The sequence below is a fragment of the Nesoenas mayeri genome (assembly GCF_963082525.1).
Source record: "Nesoenas mayeri genome assembly, chromosome: 3".
Lineage (NCBI taxonomy): Eukaryota > Metazoa > Chordata > Aves > Columbiformes > Columbidae > Nesoenas > Nesoenas mayeri.
The window spans coordinates 10,124,552-10,144,184 of record NC_137544.1 but is presented as its reverse complement, the minus strand read 5'-3'; the positions used below and the strand labels follow the sequence as shown (position 1 = coordinate 10,144,184).

Below are 19,633 nucleotides of genomic sequence, written 5' to 3'. Positions count from 1 at the left end.
TCAGCCTTAGGGGACTGAGGGGGAAACTTCTTGAGTCCCATCATATTCAGTGATGCCAGTGAAACTTTGACAGTTAAGTAAACTCACAGTAAGTAAAAGTTAGACAATTTCATGTGAAACCAGAAATATCATGGGGAAACAGGTAAGAAAACCCTGTATTTCTGAATCATAAATTAGCCAGTAGAAAGAAAACCCATCTAAAATTCTTGGCATAGTTTTCTGAAAACTGACACAAGCATAAATTTATTTTTCTTAACAGAACATTGGTATTATCATCTGCAGTTTTCTATATATGTTTATATTTCTATGTTCTTTTTCACTTTTTGATGTTATTTCCAGAATTCATTAATTTTTTTCTTCATTTTTTTTATACATGCTCTTTTCATCTTCTTTTTCTCCCGGTCTTTTCTGTGAAGGCATTTCTATGCTGAGAAATAGATGTGTTTCCAAGTTGTTCTTCAGCTGGCTTGTGAATGTGACCTTTTTATGTTAAAACCTGTTTCTTCTGTGTATTCAATAGCTTTTGTGACTGCTTACAATATGTATTGCACATTATTGGCTTGATCCAACATACAGTGAAATCATAGCAAAGATTTCCCATTGACCTTGACAATTGCTGGATTAAGCCCTATGGTCCAAGTAAAAGTAGCTGCAATGAATGACACAAAAATGTAGTAAAGAACTCATTTATTGGCTTATTAAAATAACCTACTGTAGATTATTCAGTTTTCATTTACAAATTCAGATTCAAACAGTATCTACCTGAAGCTGATTGCTGTTATTTTTAAATACATTGTGGTACAAACTTGTTACTTTTCCTCTTCTGCATGTCCATTCAGGTCTTCATGCGCTGCTGTATATTTTCCATAATTTGCTGAAGGCTCAGTTGCTCAACGGCAAGTTGTTCATCAATGAATCTTTGCATTTCTTCCCATTTCCTGGAGCCTTGCTCAATGCCTTGCTGAATCAGTGTGCGTGTAAGTTCCACTTTATTTCTGAGTGCCTCTCTGCTTTTTTGGGGCATTTGGTAAATGGACTGCCAGTCAAATGGCTTGGGCACATCTATTCTAAGCTCTCCTTGACGAACAGCTATATATGGCTTTATGCTCTCACCTGTTATTTGCTCCAACCAATGAAGAAGCTCTGAGATATATTGCAGGAATGCAGAGTAACTTTCTATAGTTAAATCAATTAACCTTTTGGCCTCACTGATTAACTTTTCTTGGGAATGACTAAGCTGCCCATAGATCTCCTGGAGTTTTTCTTTGAGTTGTTTGTTATGTTCATTGATTTTCCTTTTAGCAGCTGCAGACCAATATCGGATTTTTTCCTGAGTAGCAGCAGAGAGTTCCATGATCTTCTGTTTTCCTTTTCCTTCAATATCAGTTATAAGGTCATAATATTCCTGCCTGTAGTTCTCCACCAATTCTCTTACTTCGTCTGTCAGCCATTTAACTGAGTCTGCAAGATCTCCAACATACTTGTTGTGCCAATCCACTAGTGTATCTATTAGATTCTTCAGCCATCCTAGTACCTTATCTTCCACCTCATAGTATTTCGCTGACCATCCAAGTGCAGATGGATCAAAATATTCCTCCCGCAATGCCTTTACGTAGAGGAGCAGCTGGTGCAGCTTTTCTGAAAGGTCCTGGAATGTCTTCTGGCTGAAATCTTTAAACTGAGAAATGTATTTTTTAATATCTTCTGCCAAGGATCTCAGTTTCTGTGCATAGTTTGAAGCCATTGCATCTTTGTATAGCTGCTGCATTTGGACTTTGACGTCTCCCAAATTTTTGGATTGCAAGCTTCTTACCATTTCTTCTACCTTCTGAAAAACTTGTTGCACTATTTGTTTCAGTTGCTTAAGCCTTTCTGCAAAATCAGCTTCCTGGAGAGTAGCAAATGTCTGCCTGACTTTTTCCTGCAAATGTTTCAGCATTTCTTTAATTTGATCAAGCACGTTACGACCTCTAAGAATTGTTTCAGAAGCAGGAACTCTGACTTCCATCTCATTGATAGCTGCAATCAGGGCATCAAAGTACTCCTGGAGTTTTGAAAGGCATAAATCAGCAATTTTTGCTACCTTCTCTGTAGCCATAAAGTATATTTCTTCACCAGTGTATTTTTCAGACAGTCCAGGGACCTGGAATTTTGTGGTTTTCAGGAATTCAGTGGCTGAGTCAATTAGGTGTTTTATCCTCTTATGGTACTCTTCTATTATGTCAATTGTAGCATCCAAAAGCTTTGCTTTTATGCTTTCATAGTCAAACTGTTCAGCTTGATCTGCTGCTTCTTGATATAGATGTTTGGCTTTGACCTTCATCTCCTGGTATTTGTCAGAGGCCTCATTGGCAGCTGTGCGAAGCTGAGCATCTATTTGATCTATTTGTTTTACAGCAAACGTGTATGCTTTGTCAGCATTATTCTGCATTAGATTCTTCATCTTTAAGGTGGCAGCACTAATTTCCAGTCCCATATGCTCCTTATGATACCGATTAACATACCTGTAGACTGCATATGTAATTTTAGGTACTTTTTCTTTTAGACCCAGCAGTAAGTCTTTGGCAGCATCCTGTTTCCAGTTGAACTTCATTTGAATCAGGTCAGGATTCTTGAAGGATATCTCACTTTTTAATATGTCAATGTCCTTCTGAGGAGCAGACTGAAAATAAAAAATAGTATAATAAAAAGTTAGCTTGTATATAAAACAAATCTGATACTATTCATACTATTCAATAGTCTAATTTTGCTTCTTTAATTTTACCATATATTAGAACACACACACACTACAATTTTTTGTATACTGCATGTTTGTTTTCATCTTGAAAGCTTATTTTGGAACTAATTATTTTCTATCAAGCTACTTTGTGCCTCTTTGAACAGCAGGACTAGAACATAACCTAGTCTGGTCTTTTTAAAAATTTGACTGCATATAAGATTTTCCCTTCCTTTGTATTAAACGTCTATGATGTCCCATAAGGCATGCAAAGTACTTGAGAAAATAAGGCTTCTAGTCATTCTTGAAATCACTTAAAGTGAATTCAAAAAGCATTTTCTTAATATGAAAATATTAGAAAATTTCATTTTGTAATCATTTAAATAAATGAGATAATCTGAAGAGTTGCTCAGACTAATTAAAGATCCCTGCATAAGAATCTCTTTATATAAACAATTTTTCCAGGTTTTGGTAGTAAATAGTGAATTAAGAGTTGCTTGTGATTCCTAAATTAGTATATCATCTTGCAAGGTAAGATTTTAAGTTTGAAGTTATTGTACTGTGCCAATAATAATGGCACCTTTTATTAGCAAATCTAATAAGGTTTTTACTTCACATAAAGTATTGTGATGGAATAATGGATTAAAAAAAATAAGACACTCTATAGGTGGTCTGTTCTCTTCCAGCGGCCTGGTTCCTAGAATGGACACTTTTGTTGTAATTATAAGTAGCCTGATAGGTATACATTAAACTTGATGGGTGGCTTATCTAGAACTGGATTTGCACTTTGTCACTTTCAGGGGGTGTGTTTCCTCGATCATCGGAGAAGGCAAAATTGATTGTGTGGAGGAGCTGAACCAGCCTCTTCACACAGATGCTACTTTTAGTAATGGAAAGGCCAGTGCAGGAAACAAAACCTGTAATTACTGCTAATATACCTTTTGCTTGCACAAAGGATCTGTAATTTATGTCTTAAGATAAACATACACAAATTCTAAAAACTTTTCCTCTTAACACACCCAACCTTTTTGCTTTTTATTTCTAATATCAAGCTTACCCGGGTTCGGTAGTAAACTTTTGCTGTGAGAACGTCAGTGTCCATCTCAACAAGATAGCCCAAGGTCCCGGCAGAGGGTGAAGATACTGAGCCAGATAACCTCCTGTCAGTCCCTTGATAACGCACGTGGACATCTGTAAATGTTGGGCTGATGATGTCTAGTGATGCAGTGTTGTCCACGAGCCTACAATAACAGTGAATAGGCAGCTATGAAGGAATGCACAAAGCACAGTATGTCTGAATGCAACACCACTCGTGATTTTATATATGTGCATATATGTAAAAAATACCTTTGTCATCAAAATAAAATGTAGGTTTTTACTATGCACATTTCTTAGGATTTAGCCTAACACATTCAAAACTTCATGTCATTCTGATTTTCCTGTTTTAAATAAAATTGTATTGAGCTCTGTTGAGAATTTTCATTAAATTAGGACAGCAAAGCAAAACCTGTAGCTGTACCACTGTCAGCTTTCTACAGATTTCTACAAGCTCACCGCATTTTTTTCCACTGACACAAGCTTACAGGCAGTAAGTTTTACCTGCATTTGTACTTGTCTTCACAGACTTCTATCCCTTGGATATTTCAACAAAACACTTGCAGAATAAACCAGGCACTTAGAAGCCCAGGTTTATAATCCCTAGTACTGGTATTTGTGAAGAAAAATTACTCTTAAAAGCGTTTCAGTGAAAAAGAAGAAAAGAAAAGAAAAAAAATGAACAGCTATGTTGATGGTCAGATCTAGAACTACTCTGATTATAAATTACTGTTTTTATATCTCAGAAGTTTTCTCAAATGAGGCTGCTGAGAAAAGCTATTCTAGAAATACTGAGAGCAGCTATATCGAGAGGGAAAAAGTCACAGCCGATAATGACAGGGTAGCTACACAGGTTCTTATTAATCACAGCAAAGCAATCCGAGGCATTAGAGATCAAAGCAACAATACATCACTGGCAATGTTGTCTATTAAGAATCTTTACCTAATTCCCGAAAGAGTAAGATCTTCCTTGTAGTTTGCACTCATGTCACGATGTGAAAAGCTGCCAGTTGACTTCATAACAAACACGCCTTCTTCATATTTGTAGTTTGAAACAGCTGTGAAAAAGATTTCAAATGTATATGTTTCCAGGGCTTATCAGCAAACAATACAAAATAAATGTCCAGTTGTATGTTAGATGGCCAGTTGTGGGGTGTTTCAGTGGTATGTAAAATTATGTATCAAGAAACTGAATGCTCATAATGCCCCAAATAAAAAGATATGAAAATATTTCTTCAACTGGAATGTTTTAAAATTCAGTTTTCCTCTATATTTAGAACAACATGGATATAATATTTTGCATTCATGCACATCATAAGTGGGGATTCTAACTTTCTGAGAGTTCAGAATTTTATTCTGATGTACATTTTTAGTATTATTATAAATTCTTAAACTCAATTCTATATGGGAGTCCAGAGTTTTCTGAGTTTAAATAATTTTTGAAATCAAATATGCTTAGTTCCTAAGGAAAAAGATAGGTATTTCTTTATCCCAACTGAATCAGATAAAAAGTCAGCCTGCCTTCTCTCCTTTACAAGTAATATCATAAGTGTTGGAGGAATGTTATGTTGTTCACAATTTAAAGTAAGAAGCTGCCACAAAGAAAAGAGATCTTTTACATTTTTTTCACACTGTGCCATACATATGCCTGGTCAGTAGCCTTCAGGGTGACTGACAGACACTCTGAGAATAATTCATGAAAAAATGCTGCTGATGATAAAAGAAACATAATCAAATGTCAATGCTAAATAGAGAACAACACCTTCATATGCATAGTTCTAAAAGAAATAAATCTGAAAAAAACCACTATATAGTATTGTGGCATATAAAATTCTAAGGTCTTACCAGTCAAGTCATATTCCAGGAACTGCAATGTTGAGCTGCAGGTAGAGTCAATGGACTGTTCAAAAGAGTCCTTTTTGTTTGTTAAGTCTGTCTTCCAGGTGACATTGTACAAAGGTGAAGCAACTTTGAAAGACCCACTCAAGGCACCAAATGATGGGATGTAAATTCCAGCAGGCAAGGACATTTTGAGAGGGGGAATCTCAATTTTCTGTTCAGGAATTGTAACCGTAGGCAGATCAAAATCTGCAATCTTATTGGCTACTTCATCCAGATCTACATGGAAACTGCCAAGAGAAATAGTCTTTGGAACAGTGAATTGAGACACAGTTATTTGGTATTCAGGTATTGTCACCTCAAAATAGGGTATCTTATATTCTTCTAATGTAATATAATTGGCTCCTACATCCACTTTGGGGAATCTGAGCTTCGGCAGTGTGGGTAAATTGACATCAAATGGCATTGTGTTTAGTGTCTGTGGAATTTTTATGTTGCGCAAGTCAATGGTGTATGCTGGGACCTGGAGAGTGGTGAAAGGAACTCTGAACTCTGGAGTGCTGAGAACAGGACTTGGAGCCTTTAGATGTAACTCAGGAATACTGAGAGTGAAGCCGTCGGTCAGTTTATTCACAGGTATGGGGATAAAGTAACCATCGTCACTCTTCGTGTACACGAGGGATGCTGAACCATTTAAGTACTGTTTTCTGTCAGCACTGGTCGTGACGTCCAGCTTCAAGATATCCCATAAGCTCTTCTCAGAAATGGGACACTTTACGTTTTTGAGGAAGTCCATATATCCTTCTAAAGATCCAGAAATATCAAACTTTGCCTTTGACTTTTCATTTGATAACTGCATATCATGACTGAGGGATAATGACTGAATTTGGCCCTCACCCTTCCAGCCAACTTTCTGGTTTGCAGCACTGATTTTCACTATGACAAATTGATTAACTGAGGCTATGTCCAGGAAGGAATTTGGCTGAGTGGCTTGAATTCGAAGATCTGCTGATATAGCCCAAGGAGCCAGCTCGAAGGTTGCTTTGCATCTCTGAGCCCCTGTTGTTGTGAAAAGAGGTGTATATCGTGCATAATTCTTCCCGTTGTGCTCCCAGACTGCATAAACACGACGGGTAGATGCTTCAACTGCAAGTATTTCTTTCATTTCACTGTTCCAGAGTCCATCCACTTTGGACTGGGCATCAAGCTTGAGAGATGACCGTGCTCCATTAGCATTCAGATAGGTATGTGCCTCGTGGTCTAGACTTCCAGAAAATGCATTTCCAGTGAAAAACTCTCCATCAATATCTCCAATTGTAGAAGTTTCTGCTGATATGTAAGATGTAAGGCTCTCTAAAGCAAGTTTGTGAGCAATTCGCCCCTTAACGTTGGTGCTATATTTAGTAGTATTAAAATCATACATTAATTTTAGCCCTGAGGAAAGAGTGGGTTTAGACTTAGTATTTCCAGAAAGTTCCTGGCTGAAATTCAATTTTAAAACTGGTGTGTTGATTTCTACATTTGTTGCCACTGAAGCTTCCAGGTTCTTCTTTGTGAGACTAAGAATGCTGTCATGATTTCCTCCCAGAAATTTGCTATTATTCAGGGACAATGCTGTGGCCAGCTTCAACCCCCTTTTTCTTGTCAAACTTGTTGAACCATCCAGCTTAAATTGCAGTGCATCAATGACAGAAGAGGATGAGACAGTGAGATGCCCAGCAATATCTGACTGATTAAATAGCCCAGCATTTGCAGTTAAAGTGATCACACTGGATTTAAATGAGAAGTCGTAAGTAATGTTTCCCATGGCAGGAATTAAGATGTGGTTTGACGGGCTGTTGATTCTGAATCTAGGAAGCTTTAGAGTGCGTAGATCCTGTGGAACATGAAGGACTGGAAGCTCCAGAGAAGGTAAAACTAGTGTGTAAGATGGCACTGAAAAGCCAATAAATGGGACTGTGAATCCTGTTGTGCTTATTTCTTTTGGGAGCATGTAACCAAAGGCTGGCAGCTCAGCAGTAAAAGGAGAAACATCAATATTCACAATTGGAATGGTGTAACCTGGAATCTTGAAGGTCCGTGGTAGTTTGTTCAGTGATGTCTGTATTTTGTACTTGTCAAATTTTGTTTTGGCTTCATTATATGACTTTGTGAGAAAATCTAAAGCGGTGTTTCTTCCTCTCTCAAAATACTTGTTGAAGAAAATGATGTATTTATTAAGTACTTCATGCACTGTTGCTAAAGGTAGTGGGATTACATGCATGTCTTTGTTTTTGTCATACTGAGCATTCAAATTTAAATCAAAGGATTGTCTTGTTGTCTTCAATAAATTCTTCAGGCCTACATGTTCCCACAGTGAATAATCTTTCAGCTGAGGAGTTTTGATTCCAGTGTAGGGAATCTGAAGCTGAGGAATGGTTAAAGGAATACTTAGGAAGTCCAGGTTGGCATCTCCATTCATTTCGACATGAGCCTGAATTCTGTCATCATTGTTGCCAGCAGACATATTATGGGAATATCTGTACTGATTGAACCTGCCAGTAGTTTGCCAGCTGACCTGCTGAACAGAGGAACTCAGTGCAAAACCATAGTTATTCAGGAAGTCAATTTTGCCAGTCAGTGTCATTGGGAAGCTGATTTTCACATTTCCATCATTGTTTGTTAACAGACTAATTTCAAAAGGCTGTGCCAAGAATGAAACCTCATTATTTACAGTTCCAGTAATCCGTCCATTGAGTCGAGCATTGTGAGAGCCTGTTAATTCTACTTTCATTCCTCCAAGCTGTCCTGCGCCTTTCACATTCAGAACACTACGTCCCACACGCGGTGACTCAATTTCAGACAGAAGCTGAAGTGTTGCATAATTTAGGAAACCACATTCATACCTCACAGCTTGGTTGACTTTCAGGTACTTATCATTTATTCTGTTGTCAGCAGAAAATGTCATAATAGCACCCTCAACCCTGAAAGTGGCATGTGAATCATGAGTGCCTTCATCAGAGAAGCTAGGAGAAACCCATTTCCAGTTTCCTTTACCGGTGGAGGTAAATGATATGTGTCCTGCTTCTATCTCTGTTGTCACGTTGTTGATCAGTTCAGCTTGGCTGGAGAAATCAGCTTGTGGAATACTCAGTCTGTGGGAATACGATGTTCCACTCTGCATCCAAATTTTTCTTTGCAGCTTGACCATTAAATTATTCTGTAGTGTTATTGAATTTTTCTTTGTATAAAAGTTTGCTCTAGTTTCAGCTTCACCTTCTACTGAAGTTCCTAAAAATATCACTTCATTGGTGTGATCAACTTTAAGGAACCTGTGGTTGACTTTCATGGAATTTTTAAGGTTCAGCTGCTTCATTTCAGGGGCCAAGAGACGTGAATCTGCGATAACACTGAAAACTAAGAAGTCTAATTTGGATGTTGTTTGAGCTGAAATGGAGGTCACAAATTCTGGACTGTTTGCAGATGTTGTCGTATTATGAACTCCAGCTTGTGTAGACAGTGTAAAGAATGGAGAGGTGACTCTGAAAGCACCAGACAATTTGCCAAATGTAGGGACAGTCACAGTATGTGGGATTTGTGGGAGCTGGAACTCTGGTATCTTCAGGTCAGCAATCTGGAAGTCATTTAGACTGAGCTTTGGAACCAATAATTCTGGTATTTGAAACTGAGGCATTTGTATTTCTGGGAAAGAAATGTCAGAAAAGGGCATATCTCTCATCTTCATATCTTTAAAATACAAATCAATTGCTGGCACCTGAAATTCACCAGACATGAGTTTGTCTATTGTTTTCACAATCTGGAGTTTAATCTCATTCAAGTCAATTGTATAGGAAGGAACTTTAAAGGTATTTAGAACTGTAAATTCTGGGGTAGTAAATCTCATTGATAGTTTCATGTCCTTTAGTCTCTTAATATTTATCTCATAGGAGGGAATATGCAGATCTGTCAGTGGAACAATGAAGTCTGGTGTTCGAAATGTTGCTTCCCGAAGACTTCGGAGACTAACTTCAAAGGCAGGTATAGTGACTATAACAGCTCTGATTTCAGGGACTGTAAATCCTGTTTCAACAAACTGGTTTAAATTTTCAGCCCAATTTTTTAGATCATACTTTTCAGCCAAAGCAATGATTTTCTTAAAAGCTATGTTCCACTGGTCAGAAATGTAAACGACAACAGAATTGTAGAACTGGCTTATCTTCTGAAGACACCACTGGAACTCTCGGGAAATATCCAATTCAGAAATCCTCTCTCGCAGGTCTTCCAGTTGTTCATTTACCTTGGCCTTGAGATTAGCAAATGTTGTTGAGTTTATGAGCTCCTTGAACCAGTTAATTATTGCAGCGAGCTTGGTGTCCTTTAGTTGTTCCACATATTTTGAAATCACAGCTCTGAAATCTCTCAAATACTTTTTCAGTGCTTCTGCTTTCTGTGGAAGTTCTAGATTTCTAAGTTCTTCATTTATTTTCTGGGTCACTTCTCGGATTTTTTTATTTGTGTCATCAACAAATTGGTTATAGTCAAAAGACTTGAGCTTTTTTATAACCATATCAAGGAACTTGTTCACTTCCTTTATCATCATTTCATAATCAAAGTTCTGCACTTTCTTGACAGCATCATCAATAAAAACAACAACTTTATCAAAGCAGGACTTCACATCAATATTTTTCAGGTAGACGATCAGTTTCTGGGCAGTTTCTTTTATTCTGTACTGGTTAAGCAGTTCTATAATTCTGTCCATTAAAAAAAAAATCTGCTTATCTATTTCATATTTTACAATCAATTTGTGTATATGACCTCGGAAAGCACTGATCTTCTCAGAGACTTCATACTCCTCCATCAAATTTAGAATAAAGTCTTTGATTTGCTCAAGAACTATGTTAATTTTTTCAATTGGTAATGAATGTTTCAATTTTTCTAAAACTTCTTTAACATCAAACATTTTAATCTGCTGTTTCAGATTTTCTGCAATGTGTCTGACATCAATATTCTGAATCTGAACCTTGAGTTGCTCTAGGTTTTCCTGTATCCTAGCTGTAATCCGGTACTCATCATCTACATTTTTAATCCAAGCCAAAGTGCTGCTTCCAATTTTGCTAGGATAATACTGGCGAAAAAAAATTTGCAATTTTTGAATTGTGTCAAGTACAGTCATTCTTATTTTATATTTGTTATCTAAAGCTGTCACTTTTTCAACTATTTGGTCAAGAAGCTGTGCAAGAAGTGTTTTAAGGTCATATTGCTCATAATGATCTTTGATGTATTGCTCAATTTGTATCAGATAGACCTGCAGCTGAGACAGTATTTCTTGAAGATTGTTCATGGCTTTTTCCAGCATAATTTGGATATCATCAGATGTTATTCTGTAGTCCTTTGTAAAAGCAACCAGATTATTTTTCATGCTGCTAACTCTGCCTTTCATATCTAATTTGTCCATGTAATCATTGATGTGCTGTGGGAGTTTATCCAAAGTTGCCTTGTATTTTCTCATTTGTTGTTCTATGTTAATGTTTTTCAGGTAACTCTGTACAGCCTGCAGTGTGGATAGAATGGTGCCCCTGATTCGCTCAAAGTAAACTGGCAAATGTTCCAAGAATGGTAGGTAAATGACATGCATGTCTTTATTTTTGTCGTATTTCACAAAGCCAGAGATGCTGAATTCTTGAGGCTCTGACACACTGCCCCTGAGGCCCAATGCATCAATTAAATTAACTTGTCCAGATGTGAATGGTAGAGTCACTGATGTATCCATTACAGAGAGATCTGCCAAAGCTTTTCCACTAAGTTCCACACCGGTCTTTTCTCCATCATTATAAACACTGAGATCTTGAGAATATACATTATTGTTTAGCTGACTTTTCAATTTCCAAGCACTTGACTGCTCTGATGGAGTGAAAAGCATATGAACTTTGCTATCAAGCAGGGTAGTGTATTTTCCCCTGGATGCCAAACTATGGCTACTAGATCCTCTGTAATCATGGGAGAAAGTGAAAGCAAGTGGCTCTGCTTCAAACAGGAATTTGCTGTAGAGGTCTCCGGTGTGTTCACCCATAGCGATCAGCTTTCCATTACCGTTGGTATGTATGTCAGCAGTGATAGCAAAGGGGGCCATAGTGGAACGCAGAGTATTGCTGAACCGGAGATATTTGGAATCACAGTTTGTGTTCATAGTAAGTGAGGAAGCAAGTCCTGCCACATTCAGACTGACTCTGTGACTCACTGCTGCACCTTGAACATTTGCGACTGTATCTGTTTTAAAGTTTACAACTAGGTATTCAGATGTAATGGTGTAGGTATGCCTTATTTCATCTGCTCCATAGGCTGCTCTGATGTTGCCACCCAAGTTCAGCTTCAGGGGCTCGAGTTGAAGTTCTGCTTTGTTGGAAACTTCTGTTTTGGTGTATTTCATATTATTGCTCAGTTTAGCTGTAAGTGAGCTAGGCTGCAGTTGTAGGTCAAAAACGTGCTTGTGGAACTTGTCAAAGCTGAAGCTGTTGTCCAACTTCGAAGAAAATGTTAGGGATAAGCCAGGAATATTCAAGTCATTTGTGTACTCCAGCTTAATCTCTTTGAATGACCCTTGCAAATTATTGGAAAACTTGAGTCCTTCTCTATTAACTCTGAAGTTTAAAACATGTTTGTTGTCCATACCCAGAACTGTACTCTGATATTCACTTCCCAGCGTTATTTCTGCTAGGCTTACTCTTCCACCTAGATTGAATTTGGCATTGTTTTTACCATAGCGCCCAGAAGAGGACAGTGACATGGAGCCTCCAGCAGTATCAAGTTTAGCATTCATTTCACTCTGCATTGTCAATGGACTAAACTGCACATTTGTGGTTGCGCTGCTGGCGAGACCATACTGATTCACATTGAGTGATGACTTATGTGCAGCTCGATTCCTTTGATCAGTCAGAGAGATATCAGTGTTGAAAACAAGGTCCTGGGAATTGAGAGAACCTGCAAACAAGGCATAACACTGGGTTTGCTTGTAAGTGGCTTGGTACTCAGATCGAAGTGCTGCCATCTTCTTTGACAAAATTAATTCAAGCTTATTGACACCTGCAATATGTCGATACCTCCCATTTGTTTCAGACGTAATTTTCAGCTGGCTGTTCTCGTACTTCAGTGAAGCTGTGTTCTTTAACAGTCCACTTTGTACATCAGAAACTGAAGTAATGGAAAATAAATCATCACTGTATCTGCCAGATATCTGATTGGTAGCCTGAAGGTAAGAAGAATCCAACTTCAGATTTGATTTTCCTTCTAAAATCCGTCTCTTTTCATTGTATGAGCTTGACAGAGTGTAAATGCTTCTTGCAAAGACAGAAGCCACTTCCAGCTGTCCTTCCATCTTGACATTATTGATATTCACGTTGTTTGTCTTTTCAGAAACAATATCACCGGAAAGTGAAAGCTGAGGACCCAGAGTACTGGATGCCATAAGTGATAACGTGTAGTTTGCAGCAGAACTAGGTTCATTACTCTTTGTCCTGGCCAGCTTAAAAACTGATGTTAAGAGTCTGTGCTTCAGGTGATTTTCATATGCACAGGTGAATCCATTTCTACTATATGATGCTTCTCCAGAACCTGAAATAGGAAAAGCAGACAAAAGAAAATGGTGTAATTTATACCATTTTGTCTTAAGTCTGATGCCACTAAGCTTTGATGTTACTGCTTGAATTGTAATTACTGTTATTACACTGTTTTGCTTTGAAGGCCAAAGTGCTTCAGTAAATCTTGATTATTTCTATAAATATAGCTATTATTTTGGTATTTAGGGCTAAAGTTTTGAACTGTAACTAAATTAAATCTCTACAGTACTCTACTAAATATACTTATGTGAAATGACATGAAGTTCTTTAATTATTTAAACTTAACTTGAGAAGGTAGACTCTCAAGAATAACCCGTATCTAACATTCTCCTTTTTTAATGTTTTCTTCATTATGCTTAATTTATGGTTGGGAGATTAGAAGGGACTGAATTTAGTTTGTTTTTTTGCAATTTTAGAACTCAAACTGCAATTTGAGAGGAACTAACTTAAAAATACCAGTTTTCAAGCCTATCCAGTCTGACTCCAGAATAATTGCTGTGTACTTATAGCAGTATATGGACATGTCTAAATGATAAAAAAAGAAAAAAAATATTTTATATATAAAAATATAGCCAGAAAGATTAATAAACTGTGGTCATACCTACACATTCACCTGCACATTTGATTTTGAAAACACTCGATTTGTCAGATACACAGGTGTTTATAGAATCATGCCTTTAGTTTTGAAGGGCTTTTTACCCACTAGGGAAACTCTAAGAAAATGTGGACTTTAAAAGTCTTTATTGAATTACTCTGACTTTACCTTTAGTGCCTGAATAATCAGATTAACATACTATATTTAAAAACAAAGCAAAAATTATTTGAATGTATATAGCAGGTTTTTTTTAAATAAACAACAGGAAAATCAATGTGCTATACCCCATACATGGAAAATAATGTCATTAAAATAGTTTTGCTGAAATTGCAGTATTAGCACACATTTTTACCTTTCACACTGTAGGAAAGTAGCTCAAAAACAGAGTCGGCATTCGTGGCATATGTAGTTCTTACACTGGGTGCTTTGTCTGTGGTGCTGTTAGCCAAGGTGTACGCTGCTGTCCAGTTGTAATAGTTGCTGTACACATTTGCAGAGAGCTCTAACGCGCCAAATAAAGGCACACGAACAGGGTAGAATTCTGGAATACTAAATGTCGGGATTCTGTATTCCTGAGACGGCACACTTATTCCCATTGATTCCATTACCAGAGGAGGTGTTTTAACAGTCTGTGGCACCCTTATGTCACGAGATGATCTTCCACCAAATGGCAACGGGATATTAATTAGAAAACTGTTTTTATTTAAGCTGTATCTGATCCGGCCTTCACTAGAAAATAAAAGTGGTTCTATTAGAAACTGGAAGTCCGTGAAGCATATACAGAAATTTCCATGAATCCTACTGTTCCCATGATACTGATCTTACTTACACGTTTATATCTATTTCCTGAATTTAGGTTTAGAAAGAAATGTGATGATCATCTATTATTATTAGCATTTTTTAAGAACTCATCTATCAGAATTTACCAAAAGCACTTTTGAGATCAGTGGATGCTATCAATGTTTTTTCCCCTTATTTCCTAACTGGGGAGACTCACAGGTCAAGTAGTCCAGAAACTCATTCTTTCTGTAAGACCTCGTATTAGAATTCAAAGGTTCCTGATTCTTTGTTCAGAGCTTAACTAACTTTAGCTCACAGGTGGAGAGTGCCATTCAAGGGCTAAATACACAACTGCTAGGAATTTTGCATTTGTTTTCCTACTCTGAGAATACAAATCTGCTTTATGAACATTAATGAAAGGATGTGTTGGCATGAAAATGATCCTCAAAATAAAGGAATTTGAATGAAAATAGCTGACATACAGGAAAAAAATCCTCCAAAACCACTGCCACACTTGTGCAATGTGGCATGCTGAGTACCACAAAAAGGCAATTATATTCTTCCTTAAAAAAGTGATGTATTCTTATAGAAATGCATTAAAAGTCTTATTAGCATTAGAAGTTGTAAGAACCTAAACTATAATTAATTTATCTTTCTGATTATAAGCATTTCCAAAGCTTCTTCCAGATATTCAGCACTTATTTTATTCTGAATAAAAAGAAATGAAAATCTAACCATTTGACTAGAAGCTAGGACTGGAAAAAATGGATCATCAGCTGAAAAGCTTGTGGGGAAAAAGTGCAATTACAAAAAGGCAAAACAGGAGGAAACTCGGCCTTAATTTGTTCATGAACAATAAGCTGGCAAAGATGCTCTTCTTGTTTGCCTAACTGGTCTTTTATATTACAAATTTTTTTTTTTTTTTTCGATTAGATCTACATCTTAAAACATCTTAAAAAGAAAATTAAGGAAACATTTTTGTAATTTTTTTCCTTTAGATCAAATGGTTAAAAAAGCAACATCACAGAGCAGTAAAAATTCCTATTATTATAATGTGCACTGCTGATAAGAATATAGGAGAAAATACATTTCTTCCTTGCTTATACTTAGTTTAGTAACACAATGGAAGTAATAGAGATGTGTGTCATTAGCATACAGTTTCGTATTACCACAGTGAAAGATAGCACATGGAAAAACAGCACTAAGAGACACAAAACGCAAGACTGTTCTCCATCTGTTTCTGTAATCCAATCTTATGTTAGCTTCTGTTGTCCTTTACATTTATTTCAACCATCAATATTTCACTAGCTCATGGGAAAACTATACAGACATGTTTCTATTTATCACAGTGGTGGCTGTGGGTGTATTCTGAAGATACTACCAAGCAATACTGTTCCTTGAATTCTTACACACAAGCAGAGCAGCAATGTGATATGAACACTAAATGGTAAGAACAATATGTGTTACGAACTGTAATGAGAGCAAATCCTGGCAGGTGCATGAGCATTTTGAAGTCTAGATCCACTCTGGGGCTGACATACAGTTTAACTTCCAAGAAACAGAAGAAATATACTATTTATCTGCCTTCCAGTCTCTCCTTTTGTTTGCCAAAACCCACCTTCTAGAATTTTTTAACATATTGGATGATTTCGATCAAATGTGACAGAAGGGTAAAAGCCTCAAGGGTAATTGCATTCATTCAAGTTCTGTGAAACTTTCTATAAGTAGAGGAGATGGGCCCAAACTAGTGCAAGCATTGAGTCCGTATGTGTACAACAGTGGCACATGTTGCCTCTGAGCAAGTGGAAGATGAAGTCAGACCCTGGGAAGAAGTCAGGGTGCTATTAATATATTTGTGGAGATCAACCAGTATGTGTTGGGGAATGGGAAAAACTGTCCAATAGGACTGCACAGGAAAAAGTAAAAATATTAGGGTTATGGCCAAAGACAAGGGGTCTGTAGGGATGCAGGACACAAATTTATGGGAAGCCTGGCTTCACGATTTCTGTGGCTTAGAGTAAGGATTGTGGAATGCTGTATTTTTGTTTGGTTTTCATTACTATATAACACAATACTTTAGGATGTATTCACATACTGCAGGTGTGAATGCTATAAACTCAAATCTGTATTAAAGACATGCATCATTTCCTCCACATAGTTTAATCTCTCTGGTCTTAATATTCTTTGTTATGATTCCAATTTTATGCTAATATTTACAGCAACTCCAGTTGTTTTATAAAACAAAGTACACTAAAATAACACAACAATATGAACAAATATCTATTTTCAGTTTCCTGTGTGACTATCCTCATTTCTCTCCTTACCTTTTCAGGAAAAGTTCTTCAGGAATGGTGATAACAGGCAGGCTAATTTTCTGAATGTTTAGTTCCTGAAGTCCACTTAGTTTGTCTTGCAGAATCTGGGCATAAGGAACATCTTTTGATGCCTTTTGCAGCCAGGTGTTGGTTGCCTGAAATGAGGAGACACGTTTTTCAAAGTAAACAACAAGTTTCAGCACTTCCCATCTGAAAGCCATTGTAACTATCCATATACTGAGCCCAAGGAATACGATAAAGTTGGAAATATACATCCTGTTCATTCTGATGAGTACTTTTACACGTATTTCCCATTTTGGCTTTCATGGGGGAGGCAAGAATTCACCAGGGCTATGAGTTCAAACTGTAATATCTACCGTAAGTTGAAACATACCACAATAAATTGTGACACGATATGTCGCAGTGTCATATCTGTATGAGCCACTTTCCGATCCAGCAGTTCATTGGCATGTTTCTCTAAAGTTTTTGGGTAGTCTGAAAAGTCAACTGGGAAGCCAGAAGACATTTTTTTCACAGCAGCACTGGCACCTGAATTCCACTCTAGCTCAACTTTCTCAGAATCTGAAAATCAAAAATTTAAAAGAAAATGGTACGATTAGTAATATTCTTAGTCTATTTAAGGATATACTGTAAACTAATGTAACAAGATGTTTAAATGTATAGGTTGTACATGTAGATCATATTTTCGTCCTTACCATATCTGAAAATAACTCTTTCTGAAACTGAGTTTCCGTGAATTTTTGCAGCTGAGCTCATCTGAAGATATCCTTTGGCTGGTGAATAATGAACCAATGCTTCAGTTTTAAGTTCGGTTTGCAGGCGAGGGATAGAAATGGTGCCTCCTAACATTGCCTCTTCCATTCCAGCATATCTGTAAAAGCAGAAAGTAAATGTGTGGGGTTTTTTGTTTGTTTGTTTGTTTGGGTTTTTTGGTTTGGTTTGGTTTAGTTTTTGTTTGTTTGTTTAGGTTTTTTAAATAAAGAAAAAAATAATTTAAAAATCCATTTTTCTCTACTTTTTCACTTATGTTTCAGGAGCAATTTGAGCATTTAAATCTATAGTAAAAGAATAATAGGTGTTACAAAAAATAGATTGAATCAAACTTGTAAACTCTATTTCAATTCAATGAATGTTTTCAGCTTCTGCTAGTTACTTCGGGAAATCTATGATAAATTATTATAATGCTGCTGTGCAGATACACACAATAATAATTCTGTATTAATTTCATAACACTGAAATGGATGGAAATATGTACCTGTCTTGCTAAAGTTGTACCTGGACCAAATTCTGAACTTCTTACTCAAGCTGAATTGTCTGCTAAGGGTACAGACTGTGGCCATGAATCACACAGAAACAAAACACTTGACAAAATATATTATGCCACTGGGCTTAATTTTCCTCTATTCACATTTATTTTATATCTCTGTAACTTTGTTGACTTGAGCAAACTTCTACTATTATGTTAGTGCAAATGAAAGGGAATTGAGGTCCCTGACATCTGTCCAAAGCTCCCACTGATATCAGAGGCAATTCTGCATGAACAGCAAAGACAAAGACTCCCCAGGGCACCATCAAGATCACAGAATTCCATGGAAGATTGAGGTTTATTAAAGAATGTGATCAGCTCATTTCACTATGGGCTTGTGAGGCAGACAATTTTAGAAACCCTGGCAGGCTGAACATTTTTGTTAGCTCCCCTGTAGATGTTCCCGGAAATATTCTCATCATGAAGCGTGGGAATTTTTACAGGAAGCTCTCAGTTATTTTTGATTTTGTTGCTTATTGAGTGCCATTAGACTTCTTCATGGGGAGATGTAATAACTTTTTTTAGAGCCAAACATATCCAGTAAAAGATAATACCTCTCTGAACAAACCTTGCCTTGTTTATATCCTTGGATTATCACACCTGCAATAACACTAGTACAATGTCATTCTTGTAGTCGTACATGTGCAAACATGGGAGAACTAGCTCAAAGAAACTGTAATACAAATTATATATATATATATATATATATATATACATGTAGTAGGAAAGATCAGTTGGTGTATTAGATGTATGTATTTAATGTATACGTGATGGATTACAAATAAAATACTTCAAGGGTTTTTAAAGAGAGTTTTAATGACAAGTGTATGTGTCTCTCTATATAAGTAATTTCTCAAAAATCGGATGAAATTTTCCAAAGTATCCTGCCTTTAGATATGCTATTCAAATGTAAAAGTCTGAGTGGTTTTCTGTGTTACCTTATCTGGCCAGTAAGAGTAACTTCAGAAATCTTCTTGTTGTTAAAGTCCAAGATAATGGTATATGCTTTCTTCCCAGGAATGGATTCATCAGTAATTCTGAAGTTTGTACCAAAGTCAACATCAACACGTGGAATCTGGACATCACTGGTCAAAATCTTTCTGTCTCTGTTGTACCTCAAGGTCAATGTGGCCTCATGCTGCTTTACACCTGGAAAATATAATGTAATTTGGTTATTTGCAACTATGGAATCTGTTTGGACATTTTTTAAAAGGAGAATAAAAAAAGGATCGACTGGAAATTATATCACCCTGAAGATCTAATATAACTTTTGATGAGCCTGAATCAAAACTGGGTCATCTTCTCCTCATCTTCTAAACACAACATAGTCTAATCCACTTATCTTGTCACTAGTTTTGTTACGTAAACTTGCCA

At 36.8% G+C, this 19,633-nt stretch overlaps 1 protein-coding gene across 1 annotated transcript in view; it reads right to left on the bottom strand.

The window, feature by feature from the left end:
* Nucleotides 1–835: 835 nt before the first annotated feature.
* The window catches only part of APOB (apolipoprotein B), a gene marked incomplete at both ends in the record, with an annotated part of 37,076 nt that continues 18,278 nt past the window's right edge, over nt 836–19,633 (bottom strand). The window contains 9 exons of the mRNA XM_080341620.1: nt 836–2,662; nt 3,774–3,957; nt 4,755–4,869; nt 5,657–13,237; nt 14,190–14,566; nt 16,942–17,087; nt 17,327–17,514; nt 17,649–17,824; nt 19,198–19,408. Of these exons, the coding sequence (XP_080197746.1) occupies nt 836–2,662; nt 3,774–3,957; nt 4,755–4,869; nt 5,657–13,237; nt 14,190–14,566; nt 16,942–17,087; nt 17,327–17,514; nt 17,649–17,824; nt 19,198–19,408 (10,805 nt within the window). The remainder of the gene's footprint in view (nt 2,663–3,773; nt 3,958–4,754; nt 4,870–5,656; nt 13,238–14,189; nt 14,567–16,941; nt 17,088–17,326; nt 17,515–17,648; nt 17,825–19,197; nt 19,409–19,633) is intronic.